Source organism: Hyperolius riggenbachi, chromosome 7 (genome assembly GCF_040937935.1).
Source record: "Hyperolius riggenbachi isolate aHypRig1 chromosome 7, aHypRig1.pri, whole genome shotgun sequence".
Lineage (NCBI taxonomy): Eukaryota > Metazoa > Chordata > Amphibia > Anura > Hyperoliidae > Hyperolius > Hyperolius riggenbachi.
In genome coordinates, this window is record NC_090652.1 from 322,101,530 (window position 1) to 322,116,083 (window position 14,554).

Genomic DNA, 14,554 nt, shown 5'->3' on the forward strand with positions numbered 1-14,554 from the left:
CCAACTAGATCGAAATTTAGCGTTTAGCGTGAACGATGTGACAGCAGATTCCATCCCAGTGATGGAATCTGCTGTCGATCGGCGGGTAATCGGCCTAGTGTATGGCCAGCTTTAGTGTACTTATCAAATCTCATGTCTAGTCTACTAAATATCTGATGCTAATACTGCAATCTATACTGTACAATGAGTGGAAAATCAGGTAACTGTTCAATGCCTTCTAGGTATGGATTGTGTTTCAGGTCTCGTCCTTTGCATCTGTGAACATCAGATACAATTCTGGCACAAATCTTGTCTGGATTCTCCGGAGGCTTCTTGTGTCTTCCGGTACACCGCCAGAGCTACAGGGACACTCTCTCTAAATGGCAACAGCGCTCCTCCATGCACGAGCATAGCCGTGCTGCACCCGTGCAAGTATAACATTTTTTTATTTTTTTTTAAATATTGTTTCCTGCTTTCTTTTTCACCAGTTCAGCCTATCTGGACGAACTTGCTCGTCCAGATAGGCTCTGCTGCTGCCACCGCATAGTGCCTGCGATCGGGCGCGCTCCCGCTGCCCGCCGCTAGCCCCCCGGTCAGTGAATGGGAATATAATTCCCATTCACCGATCTAAGTCCCACGGGGCTCCCTATTTCACTTTTCAAAAATCTCAAATCTTTTCAAAGGACGACGGCTCAGCAGTGGCAACTTTTCTAGCATTGTAGTGACTTTTAGGGGTTTCAGGACTGGTGAGTTTGGGGCCCCTAGGCCAAAGAGGTCATAGCCTAGGGTCACAAAAGCTTGTTTTTTTGGCAATGATGGCGGTGACGAACGTAAATCCCCGCCATGTCCGTTAGCAAAGTCTGAAGCTCACGACATGTCACATGCAGGTAGAAGGCATATTGTTGTACTTGCACTCCAACGTTGGATTCCCTACATCTCTGCAAACCAGAGTTATGGGGGTGCAAAAATGCTAAAATCTCCCATAGGCTTTCATTGGGGGCCTAGGTTATGAGGGTACAAAAGCGCAGGTTTCTGCCGAACGGTATGGCTGAGCAACTCCAAATTTTCAGGCTTTGTACGGAGTTTAAGGGGGCTCGGGGCTGGTGAGTTTCAGGCCCTTACCTTACCGTTCGGCAGAAACCTGCGCTTTTCCTTTTTCCTCTTGTTCCCACTGTTCTTTTTAACATTCCCAGCAATGTTGGTGTTTCTAGCTTTTAAGGGGGCTTTGCTATTAACCGCTAAAGTCGGCAGAGGGTTAAATTTCCCACGGTCAGAAGGAGAATTTTAAAATCGATTTTCTCAAAAACTACAAGGTCTTTTTGAAAAAAACAAATTCCCTCTTGTAGTCACTGCCCTCCTCTACATACCCTGCAAATTTGGTGTTTTTGCTATGTAAGGGGACTTTGCTATTAACCGCTAAAGTCGGCGGGCATTAAAGTCTATGGGAAAAATGCAAAGCAAACTTTTTTGAAAAAAACTTGTGGTTCACCGCAAACGCGAACCACCGAAGTTCGCCGGGAATCGTTCGCCGGCGAAACGTTCGGGCCATCTCTACTGGGGACAGCCGTGTCACATGGCTGTCCCCCTGGGAGACATAAGAGTGATCGGCTGTCATAGGCTGATGCCTATGTCAGCTGATCATGATGATTGGCTGGCGGTCCTTAAAAAAAAAAATTTCATTTATTAGAAAAAGAAATAAATAAATATTTATTAAAAAAAATAAACATCCTGGGAGCGATCAGAGCCCACCAATAGAGAGATTTGTTAGTGGGCAGAAAAGGGGGGGGGGGGAAGTCACTTGTGTGCTGTGTTGTGTGGCCATGCAGCAAGCCCTTAAAGCTGCAGTGGCTTAATTCATAAAAGACGGCCTGGTCTTTAGGGTGGTATAAGCCCATGGTCCTTAAGTGGTTAAAGAACAACTGACCTGAGAGCAATATTGAGGCTGCCATATTTATTTTGTTTTAAACTATTCCAGTTGCCTGGCTGTATTGCTGATCTTTCATGCATCAGTGGTGGCTGAATCACACATCTGAAACAAGCATGCAGCAAATGCAGTCATACATAAAGGGCCACTATTGCAAAGAAAAACTTGTGTACACATACTTATAAGAAGTACCGTATTTTTCAGACCATAAGACGCTCCGGACCATAAGACGCACCTGGGTTGACAAAATCCAGGGAAAAAATATATGCTAAACTTGGTGCGTCCATGGTGCAGGGGCGTCTTGTGCATCTTCTACCCTCAATCCCCCCAATTATCTCCCCTTGTATCTCGTGTCCTTTTCTGTCCCTCCTGTGTCTCCTCTGTTCCCGTGTCTCTTCTGTCTCACAGAAGACCCACCTCCATTGCCTTCCATGTCCTCCTCTGTCTCCCTGTTTCTCCTCTGCCCCCTGTGTCTCTTCTTCCTCCCTGTGTGTTTTTTGCCCCCACCCCTGTCTCTTCTGTTCGCCTGTGTTTCCTCTGCCTCCACCTGAGTTTCAATGGTCTGGTGTTTCCTCTGTTCCGTGTCCTCTTCCCCCACGTCTCTTATACCCCCTTATTCCTGTGTTTTCCCCCCTTCTGTGTCCCCATGTCACCTGGTCCAGGTGTCCTGTGAGATACTCACATCTCTTATGTTGCCATGTGTATCCTCAGTGGCCTGTGTTGCGTGTCCCTGTGTCCTCCTCCCCGTATCTTCATGTCCCCATGTGTGTAGTGCCCTGTGCACCTGTCTCCGTGTCTGTCTTCCTTCCCCCATGCCCGTTATGTCTGTTCCTCTTTTGCCCTCCGGTCCCCATGTCGCCTGGTCCGGGTATCCTGTCAGATACTCACCAATCAGCTGAAGATGAAGAGGAGTCCCGCGGCGAGATGCAGCTTCACAGGACTTTCTTCAGCCAGCGCCGCTCGGCCAATCAGATGGAGATGCTGCAAAACATCCATCCAATCACCGCCGCCTTCTATGATAACAGGACTCGATGGTCCCGGAGGCGGGACCAAAGCGCTATTATTGAGCCAGGGATTGGATGGACGTTTTGCAGCATCCGATTGGCCGCGCGGCGCTGGCTCAGGATGAAGAAAGTTCTGTGAAGCTGGATACAAACACGCGAATCTGCATCTCATCGCGGGACTCCTCTTAATCTTCAGCCCGGACACGAACACATGAATCAGCCTGGACACGATCGCGTGAATCTGCATCTCATCGCGGGACTACTCTTCAACTGATTGGTGAGTATCTGACAGGACACCCGGACCAGGAGACCCGGGGACCGGAGGGCAAGAGAGGAACAGACATAACGGGCGTGGGGGAAGGGGAACACGGAGACAGGTGCGCAGGGCACTACACACATGGGGACATGAAGATACGGGGAGGAGGGCACAGGGACACGCAAAACAGGCCACTGAGGTCACATGGGGGATATGAAGAGAAAGTGAAAGAGGACATGGAGACAGATGGGACACAAGCGGCAGACCCATCCACTTATGGGGAGCACCTTCGGACCATAAGACGCAGGGACTTTTTCCCCCACTTTTGGGGGAGAAAAAGTGCGTCTTATGGTCTGAAAAATACGGCATATTTCTAACAGATTAAAATGCACTATAAATTACTTTTCTCCTATGCTGCTTTAGCTTACAGTAAGCAGGAACAATCTGACAGATTTTGGACAAATCCATCTCCTCATGGGGGGGGGGGGGGTTTCTTGGTATCTCCTTTCTTGTCGTCAAAAGCAATCCCTGGAAAGAATCTGTACAAAAATACTTGCCAGCCTCCCTTATCACAGCACACTATTTTAGCAGTTGGACTGACCGACTGATGTTCAATAAGTGCTTGTGAAAATAAAAAACTCTGAGAATCCCCCATAAAAAGATGGACTAGTTCAAAAGCAGGAATATGAGATATAACTAATGTATAGCACATTTGAATGTCATGGAGAAATGTACTTGTATGCAAACACGAGTATTTTAAATGTAAACATTTTTCACGATGGTGGTCCTTTAACCCTCCTGGCGGTTTGCTAAAAATCCGCCAGGGGGCAGCAAATCAGTTTTAAAAAATTTTTTTTTTTCTTTTTCATGTAGCGAGACAAAGTCAGCGGCATCCCCCCAGCCCCTCCGATCGCCGGAGACCAGGAGATCCCGTTCAAAGAACGGGATCTTCTGGAGGGCTTCCCCCATCGCCATGGAGACGGGCGGGATGACGTCACTGATGTCATCGACGTCGTGACGTCAAAGGGGACTCCGATCCACCCCACATCGCTGCCTGGCACTGATTGGCCAGGCAGCGCATGGGGTCTGGGGGGGGGGCGGCCGCGGCGCAACGAATAGCGGCGGGTAGCGGCGGCGATCGCATTGCACACGCAGCTCGCAAAGTGCTAGCTGCGTGTAGCAAAAAAAAATTGTGCAAATCGGCCCAGTGGGGCCTGAGCGGTGTCTTCCGGCGGCATAGCCCGTGCTCAGCACGGGCTTACCGCCAAGGAGGTTAAAGGGACCCTTAGATCAGGCTCAAAACGGAATTTGAACTTACCTGGGGCTTCCACCAGCCCCCATAGCCCGCAAGGTCCCCCAGGGTCATTCTGACTACTCTCCTGGTCATGCTGGCATCGCGCACACCACGTATCATCATGCCAGCTGGCGTGAGAGTTCTCTAAGACTGAAGCGCGCATGCACAGGACTAACGCCGGCCGGTGTGATGGTGTGCGGTGGGGGTGTGCATGGCCAACTTGTGTATTGGCACTGTGTATTGACCTGAGGAAGTGGCTAGTACCTGTGAAACGCGTTGTCTGTCTGTGTTTTAAATAATAAAAAAAAATTCCAGTTGAACTGGTGTCCTATCTTCTGGAGATGTAAGAGAACACATCACTTTTATGATTTTTTTTTTAATTTTTATCCTATAATTTGGCCGTCTCCATCTCGGCTACTAGTGGGGTCATCACCTATGTTTCTCTTATAACCCCCATAAAACCTGGAGGTTACATTCAGGGCTGTGGAGTCGGTACAAAAATCATCCGACTCCAGGTACCCAAATTTGCTCTGACTCCTCGACTCTGATTCCTTAGTCTAATTTTTACAAAGGATATAGATTTGGTACAAAAATCATCTGACTCCGACTCCTCAGTTTATGAAACCACCGACTCCAGGTACCTAAAATTGCTCCGACTCCGATTCCACAGCCCTGGTTACATTGCTATATTGTAGTTCTTGTCTATATGCCATAATAAATGTTTCACCATCTTGTTACAAGACCCCTTAACACCTTGCTTTGTGGTATGGAGACATTGTCTGGGGCATGTGACATTGCCTATTTAGGTTTGGAGTTGCTATAGCTATTGGGCAGAACCATGTATTGAATTGTTTGTTCATAGAATATAGCATTGTTTTTAGCTTTCATTGATACTGGCCATTATTTCTGTGAATGACAGATTCCCAAACTAAATAAGGAAACCGTTCGTATGAGAGACCCACAGCGGGTGCAGGAACTAATCGTGGCGCTACAGAATGGAGGAGATCGGAAATTACAGGTAGGTTTTGCTGAAGGATGAAAATGTACCTGTGTTTCCCTGAAAATTAGCCCTCCCTCGAAAATAAGCCCTAGTTGTATACACATAGAAAATCGAACACTATGCTAGTGTAAGGGGCGGTGTGCAATCTCTTACCGCACCTCCCCTGTGGCTGCATCCCTCTCTGTTCATTTGTAAACAGCTCCGGTATCTTAACATGGTCGCCGCCCTTTGACCTGGTCACACTCACAAGTCTGCACAAAACAGGAAGTAAAATATAATGCACTCATAAGGCTTGATTCACTAAGCTGTGCTGCTATAGCATTTGTCACTACAGTGTGCTGCTTTGGCAGCCCAGCTTAGTTATTCAAGCCCATACAGCTTATCTGGTTTACTGTAGTGACACATACATTCTACAGGGTGGGCGGTTCCTCGCATCCATAAGGATTCTGACATGCATACGCAGAGTTGGGAATACTCATTCTTTTCTTTCTGGTATCTCTTTCTGCAGGTCATTTCTGACTTTGACATGACACTGAGCCGTTTCCAGTACAACGGTGAAAGGAGTCCCACCTGCTATAGTGAGTATGCAGCTGTTGCCCCCTACTGGCCTGCTGTGACATTCCCTGGATAATAACGCTGCCGGCCATCTTATCCCATCTCTCCTACACAGATATTATTGACAACAGCAAGATCGTTACTGAGGAGTGCAGGAAGAAGGTGGGTGGAAGAATTATACATAATACTTCCAGCAGCTAATAACTAGTGCTTACTTTTATTTGTGTTGTCAGCATGAAAACAAGATTCTAATAGGTTGCAGCACTAATGTTTCTCTATCCCGAACAACCCTAACTGCAGGTCAGCTTTTGCTGCAATGCAGAGGCTGGTGTGTTGTCAGGTGGGTGTGGCCTTGCATACATGGCCACACCCCTGCCCACACATGTAACTGCAAGCCAGCCTCTGCTCCAATAAGGAATGTGTGGGGTAAAAAATTCTTTACTTGAAGGGGGACTTTGAGTTGCATATTCCACTTCCCTCTATTATGGTTGTTCATAACTAACCACACAGAGGTTTCTCTGCAATAGCAAGGCACTCCCAGGTCATAGCATGCTGTGCGTTTTTGAGTAGTTTGCACCATCCCCTATAGAAATGAGACGTACCGTATACCGAAAGTTTAGGTGTAAGGTACTTGTTCTCTATGTGTGCAGTAGAGGTAAGGGACTCGATCACAATAACACTTTCCTTCCTTAGCATCCAGTGAACAGTGCTTAGATTAGGACTGCCCCACCTATTAAAGCACGCTGATGTGAGATTAATATGGAGGCTGACATTATTACTTTCTTGTAAACAATGTAAATGACTTGGCTGTGCTATTAATTATCTGCCTCTAATACCTGGAGGGCTCGTTCACACTGGGGGCGTTTTTGGCCTTTTTTCAAGCACAGGCGATTCTTAAAATCGCCCACAAAATGATTGTGCAATGAATCTCTATGAGACGGTTCATATCAGCGCGTTTCGTGCGCTGTGCATGCAGCAAAGCGGTGCCTGGTCCATTTTTGGGGCGATTTTGCCTCAATGGAAGGTATAGGAAAAATGCAAACGCTCACAAAATCGCTTTGTGCAGCAATTGCGTTCACGTTTTTAAGAATAAATTATATTATTCTTTTCCAGGTCAAAGAGTTCACTTCCTAACTTGCGTCAGGGAGTGAATTAAAAAAGCATTCAGGAAAAGCTCTTAGAAAAGCACTTTTCACAAAAACGCAACGCCCACCCAAGCGCCGGGAATCAAAAAAGAAAAATTGAACCAAAAAAAAGCCCAGCGCTTACGTGAGCGGAACGCAATGTGAATGAGGCCTTAAAGGGAAGGTCCAGGCAAAAAAATAAAGAGAAATCAGCTTCCTCCAGCCCCTTGCAGCTGTCCAGTGTCCTCGCCGCAGCTCCGGTGGCTCCCGATCTCCTCCGGGGCGAGGTCGGCATCTACCTGCGCACCAATGTCCGGCGCATGGAATTGCACTGACGTCATCCCGGATTGTGTTGCACTGTACAGTTCAGATGACGTCAGCGCGACTACATGAGACGCACGATGGAGTGCAGCTAGGCCTCTGAGACCGGAGAGGAGCCCAGGCCACCAGTGGGGAGCGGAGCTGTGGCGAGGGCACAGTACGGCTGCCAGGGGCTGGAGGAAGCCCGAGGTAAGTTGATTTTTGTTTATTTGATTAGCCTGGATGTGTCCTTTAAAGAGAAACCGTAAGGGTCCCTTCACACTTAAAAGCGCAAACTGCCGGCGATTACCGCCTGCGTTTTGCGGGAGTGATTTTTAATGCAGAAAAATCACTGGACACTGCAGCGATTTTTCTGTGATCGCGTTTAGCGCTTCTATAGCACTGAAACGCGATCGCCGGGAAATCGCCTGAAAATGGTGCAGGCTACATGTTTGCGCTTGGCGATTTGCATTAGTCGCTGGCGAAACTCTCAAGTGTGAATGGGCCCTAACCAAGAATTGAACTTCATCTCAATCAGTAGCTGATACCCCCTTTCCCATGAGAAACCTATTCCTTTTCTCAAATGGATCATCAGGAGGCGCTGTATGGCTGATTTTGTGGTGAAACCCCTCCCACAAATGATGTCAGTTCCTCACAGCACTGAGGTAGTGACATCACACTGTGGGAACCTTGTTGCATTGTGGGAAATAACATGTCACATGATGCCATAGTCACCATGTATATTGCCGCTGGAAAGTGTGATCGGGTGAGTTACCATCAAATCTCTTCCAGCGCACACTTTCTCCAGAGGGAGGAAGACAGAAACTGTTGCTTCCTCTAGAATGCGGCCCAATCAAAGTTTGCCCACTTCTGGTCTAGGGCCAATTTTATGGCTAATCCGATTAACTTATCTGTATGTTTTGGTATGTGTGAGGAAAGCGGGGTGCCCATGCTCCTGATAAGCAAATGGTGAGGTTTGCACAGGAGTGGGAATGTTACAAATGGCAGCAGAGAGGACTCCCAGCACTGGTGCAGGAAAATGCACTGTGGGCAGCCCTTACAATTGCTCTGAGGGGTTTATAAGTTGTTGTTTTTTTACCTCTTTTACATTGATGTGCAATACCTATGATCTGGCAGCAATTCTTTACATATGGAAGTGTGTGTGTGTGTTGTGATGATTGGTGGCACAGGGAGGCCTACATCCCTACAGGCACCTGCTATTTAGTGGACAGAGACTGCAATAACTTGTAAAACCACCAGGGGTGACCTGTTTTCTTACCTCTAAGCAAGTACAGGATTGTTCTTGGGAAAAGAGCACAGTGTTTTTACATGCACGGATTTACACACAGTCCTTGTCCTATAGAACACTGCTGACGTTGAATTGAAGATTTGGTTTAAAAATACAGTGCTAATTCATTTGTGCTCACCATCTGTGTTTTTATATCTGTTTTATGAGAATTATTGATTATTGGTTATTGATTTAAATCCATCTTGGCACTTTGTGATAGATAAGTGACTTTTGGGTTGAAGTTTGGGCACTCGGCCTCCAAAAGGTTCGCCACCACTGTCCTAATCTAATGTCCCACCATTGCTAAGTTTATGTAAATTTGTCTCCACCCGTGACCACACCCATTTTTCACCACGCTATGCGCGCCGCACAACTTAACCCCAATTTTTGGTGCTTTCACTCCCCCCCCCCCCCCCCCGAGACATTTTCTGCGGAAGCCCATGCTTCTTTCTCTCTTAGCTGCACCCCTTTGTCTCTTAGCTGTGCCCCTTTCTCTCTTAGCTGCACCCCTTTCTCTCTTAGCTGTGCCCCTTTCTCTCTTAGCTCCGCCTCTTTATCTCCCAGCTCCACCCCCTGATCTCCCAGCTCCGCCCCACTTCTCTCCGAGCTGCGCCTTCTTCTCTCCAAGAGATAAAGGGGTGCAGCTTGGAGAGAAGAAGGCACACCGTGTGGAGAATGGGGCGGAGCTGGAAGAGACAGGGACACAGCTGGGACAGAAGAAGGCGCATCTGGGAGAGAAAGGGGTGGAGCTGGGATATACAGAGGTGGAGCTAAAAGAGAAAGGGGGTGGAACTGGGGCAGAAGAAGGTGCACTGTGATGAGAATGGGGCGGAACTGGAAGAGAAAGGACCGCAGCTGGGACAGAAGAAGGCGCAGCTGGGAGAGAAGGTGGTGGAGCTGGGAGATAATGAGGTGGAGCTAAGAGAGAAAGGGGTGCAGCTGGAGAGAAGGCGGCGCACCGTGTGGAGAATGGGGCAGAGCTGGAAGAGAAAGGGGAGCAGCTGGGATAGAAGAAGGCACAGCTGGGCGAGAAAGAGGCGCAGCTAGGACAAAGGAAGGCGCAGCTGGAACAGAAGGGGGTGGAGCTGGAAGATAAAGAGGGAGCTGGGAGATAAAGAGGCGGAGCTAAGAGAGAGAGAGAGTGCACAGCTGAGACATAAGAAGGCACAGCTGGGAGAGAAGGGTCGGAGCTGGGAGTGAAGAAGGCAGAGCTGGGAGATAGAGGCGGAGCTAAGAGAGAAAAGGGGGCCGCTGGAGAGAAAAGGGCGCACTGTGTGGAGAATGGGGCGGAGCTGGAAGAGAAAGTGGCGCAGCTGGGACAGAAGAATGCGCAGCTGGGAGAGAATGGGGCAGAGCTGCTGGTCCTCTCCAGGTCAGTAAGGTTTTGAGGCAGATGTTTGGCAACTTGAACCTTCATCTCGCTCCACAGATTTTCTATTAGATTTAGGTCTGGACTTGCTAGGTCACTCCAGGACCTTCATATAGTGTACGTTTGACCTCTGGGGCCCAGATTTCCTGCTTCCCAGGCATTGATGGGCCATCTGTAGAGGTCATTGGCAGTAGCTTCAGGTTAAGGGTATGGACAGCTTAGGAGACTTTCTCCACCACTCACAAAATATAAATATGTCACATTTACATAGAACTAGAGTTGTCCAGGACGGGTCGCACGCAAACTTATTTGCGTGAACATCGCTGGTTCGCGATCGAATGTGAACGTTGTGTGAGTTCGACCCGCCCCTATACTACATCATTGGGCTAAACTTTGACCCTCCACTCTACATCACAGTCAGCAGACACATGGCAGCCAATCAGGCAGCACTCCCTCTTGTAGCCCCCCCCCCCCTATATAAGGTGGCTGCATCGGCCATCATCTCACTCTGTCTGCTGCTGTAGTGAGAGAAGGGAGAGGAACCTGCTGCAGAGATAGGGAAAGCTTAGTTAGGCTCTTGTAGCTTGCTCCTGCTGATATTTGTTGTTGAAAAGCACCACGCAAAGAGCTCTTTTCAGAGCTAATGTTCTTGTGAAATGTTTTTTCTCTTCTTTGTTTGCCACTGACACGGCATTATACAGCCCTGTGTGTTGCAGCTGGCCCTTGCTAATTGCTATACTGTGCCAGGTCCAGCACATTCAGTGTATACCTGGCACTGGACCTGCGTGTGTGACAGCTGCACATTGTATTGTGTAATACCAGTCACTACATACCTTTTACTGCACCTGTGTGACAGCTACACATTGTTCTACCAGCAGTCACTGAATACCTTTTACTGCACCTGTGTGACAGCTACATATTGTTCTACCAGCAGTCACTGAATACCTTTTACTGCACCTGTGTGACAGCTACACATTGTTCTACCAGCAGTCACTGAATACCTTTTACTGCACCTGTCTTTTGTGACTGCACATTGTTATACCAGTTATATAATTGTTATACACATTGTTATACCAGTCTGTACATACCTGTTAACTGCCCCTGTGTATTTGCACATTGTATTATATACCAGCAGTCAGTGCATCCATTTTCACTGCACCTGCGTGACTGCACATTGTTCTACCAGCAGTCACTGCATACCTTTTACTGCACCTGTGTGACTGCACATTGTTCTACCAACAGTCACTGCATACCTTTTACTGCACCTGTGTGACAGCTACACATTGTTCTACCAGCAGTCACTACATACCTTTTACTGCACCTGTGTGACAGCTACACATTGTTCTACTAGCAGTCACTACATACCTTTTACTGCACCTGTGTGACTGCACATTGTTCTACCAGCAGTCACTGAATACCTTTTACTGCACCTGTGTGGCAGCTACACATTGTTCTACCAGCAGTCACTGCATACCTTTTACTGCACCTGTGTGACAGCTACACATTGTTCTACCAGCAGTCACTGAATACCTTTTACTGCACCTGTGTGACAGCTACACATTGTTCTTCCAGCAGTCACTACATACCTTTTACTGCACCTGTGTGACAGCTACACATTGTTCTACCAGCAGTCACTGAATACCTTTTACTGCACCTGTGTGACAGCTACACATTGTTCTACCAACAGTCACTGAATACCTTTTACTGCAGCTGTCTTTTGTGACTGTACATTGTTATACCAGTTATATAATTGTTATACACATTGTTATACCAGTCTGTACATACCTGTTAACTGCCCCTGTGTATTTGCACATTGTATTATATACCAGCAGTCAGTGCATCCATTTTCACTGCACCTGCGTGACTGCACATTGTTCTACCAGCAGTCACTGCATACCTTTTACTGCACCTGTGTGACAGCTACACATTGTTCTACCAGCAGTCACTACATACCTTTTACTGCACCTGTGTGACAGCTACAAATTGTTCTATCAGCAGTCACTACATACCTTTTACTGCACCTGTGTGACTGCGCATTGTTCTACCAGCAGTCACTGAATACATTTTACTGCACCTGTGTGACAACTACACATTGTTCTACCAGCAGTCACTGCATACCTTTTACTGCACCTGTGTGACAGCTACACATTGTTCTACCAGCAGTCACTGAATACCTTTTACTGCACCTGTGTGACAGCTACACATTGTTCTACCAGCAGTCACTACATACCTTTTACTGCACCTGTGTGACAGCTACACATTGTTCTACCAGCAGTCACTGAATACCTTTTACTGCACCTGTGTGACAGCTACACATTGTTCTACCAACAGTCACTGAATACCTTTTACTGCACCTGTCTTTTGTGACTGTACATTGTTATACCAGTTATATAATTGTTATACACATTGTTATACCAGTCTGTACATACCTGTTAACTGCCCCTGTGTATTTGCACATTGTATTATATACCAGCAGTCAATGCATCCATTTTCACTGCACCTGCGTGACTGCACATTGTTCTACCAACAGTCACTGCATACCTTTTACTGCACCTGTGTGACTGCACATTGTTCTACCAACAGTCACTGCATACCTTTTACTGCACCTGTGTGACAGCTACACATTGTTCTACCAGCAGTCACTACATACCTTTTACTGCACCTGTGTGACAGCTACATATTGTTCTACCAGCAGTCACTACATACCTTTTACTGCACCTGTGTGACTGCGCATTGTTCTACCAGCAGTCACTGAATACCTTTTACTGCACCTGTGTGACAGCTACACATTGTTCTACCAGCAGTCACTGCATACCTTTTACTGCACCTGTGTGACAGCTACACATTGTTCTACCAGCAGTCACTGAATACCTTTTACTGCACCTGTGTGACAGCTACACATTGTTCTACCAGCAGTCACTACATACCTTTTACTGCACCTGTGTGACAGCTACAGATTGTTCTACCAGCAGTCACTGAATACCTTTTACTGCACCTGTGTGACAGCTACACATTTTTCTACCAACAGTCACTGAATACCTTTTACTGCACCTGTCTTTTGTGACTGCACATTGTTATACCAGTTATAGAATTGTTATACACATTGTTATACCAGTCTGTACATACCTGTTAACTGCCCCTGTGTATTTGCACATTGTATTATATACCAGCAGTCAATGCATCCATTTTCACTGCACCTGCGTGACTGCACATTGTTCTACCAGCAGTCATTGCATACCTTTTACTGCACCTGTGTAACCGCACATTGTTGTACCAGCAGTCACTACAACCTTTTCACTGCACCTGTGTAACCACACATTGTTGTACCAGCAGTCACCTTTTCACTGCACCTGTGTAACTGCACATTGTATTAGTCAAGTCAGTGCATACATTTCACTTCATCCCCCCCCAATATGGACAAAACAAGAGGCAGAGCCAGAACCAGAGGCAGGCCACCCGGCAGGTCTGTTTGAGGTCAAGGTGGCGTGATTTTGTGTGGCCCTGGACCAAAGTACAGTGTTCAGAAGGCATGTGCCATCAACTCCCAAGATTGCCAGGACGTTGGGAGGTCGTTGCTTCATTGTGGACAGACCAAATTCGATCAGCTGTACACTCAGTTACTGTTGTTCTGTCATTCAGCTACCTCAGCCCGACCATATGGGCCTGAAAACCGCCAATTGCCTGCACTCTCGCCATGGTGTCCACCAGTCCAGCACGGCCGTCACTACACAAATAGCTGTTTGCGGTGCGTTACACAGTGAGTTTAGTCTGTCAGTATGAAGCAGTACACTAATTACACTACATATGCAAGATGTTTTAAAGCACTTTAGGCCTCCAATATAGCAATAAAATGTGATTTCTGCGCTTAAACCCTGCTGTGCGTAAAATCCGGATTTTTCCCCGGGACTTTTGGCGTATATCCCACTTCGCCATGCCCCCTCCAGGTGTTCGACCCCTTGAAACATCTTTTCCATCACTTTAATGGCTACAATTAATGTTTGTAGTTTTGAACGTTTGCCTGCCCATTGAAGTCTATGGCGGTTCAAAAGTTTGCATGTGTTCGGGTTCGAGTTTCGCGAACCAAAATCGGAGGCTCGCGACAACTCTAGAGTGATGCGCATAGCGGCATAGGAGCCCGACGGACTTCTGGGTAAGTAACCCCTCGTCTTCCATGCTCACACCTGCCTTAATCAAGCTTCATTACAATTTTGATTTGAAGTGGCTTTTTCACTCGAAATCCCATGCCTGTCAGGAAGTAAAAAAAAAAAAAAAAAGCGCATTGAAAAGCGCTTATAAAAGCGCAAATCGCCCCGAAAGCGCTGAGGAAAGCACTTACAAAAGCTCTCACAAAAGCGCTCAGCGATTGTGATTCCGTTGGCAATTTATAATGTGAACAAGGCCTAAGTGTGAGGCTGGGCGCACACATACCAGAAACGCTAGAAATGCGTAAATGCGTATGGG

The 14,554-nt window shown here is 47.3% G+C and overlaps 1 protein-coding gene across 2 annotated transcripts in view; it reads left to right on the forward strand.

Annotated features, from left to right (window-relative positions):
• The first annotated feature begins 233 nt into the window (after positions 1-233).
• The window catches only part of LOC137525267 (7-methylguanosine phosphate-specific 5'-nucleotidase A-like), a 28,362-nt gene continuing 14,041 nt past the window's right edge, over positions 234-14,554 (forward strand). For both annotated transcript variants that reach the window (XM_068246302.1, XM_068246301.1), the window contains exons 1-4: positions 234-411; positions 5,377-5,475; positions 5,966-6,035; positions 6,128-6,174. In XM_068246302.1, the coding sequence (XP_068102403.1) occupies positions 379-411; positions 5,377-5,475; positions 5,966-6,035; positions 6,128-6,174 (249 nt within the window). In that variant the 5' untranslated portion in view covers positions 234-378. The remainder of the gene's footprint in view (positions 412-5,376; positions 5,476-5,965; positions 6,036-6,127; positions 6,175-14,554) is intronic.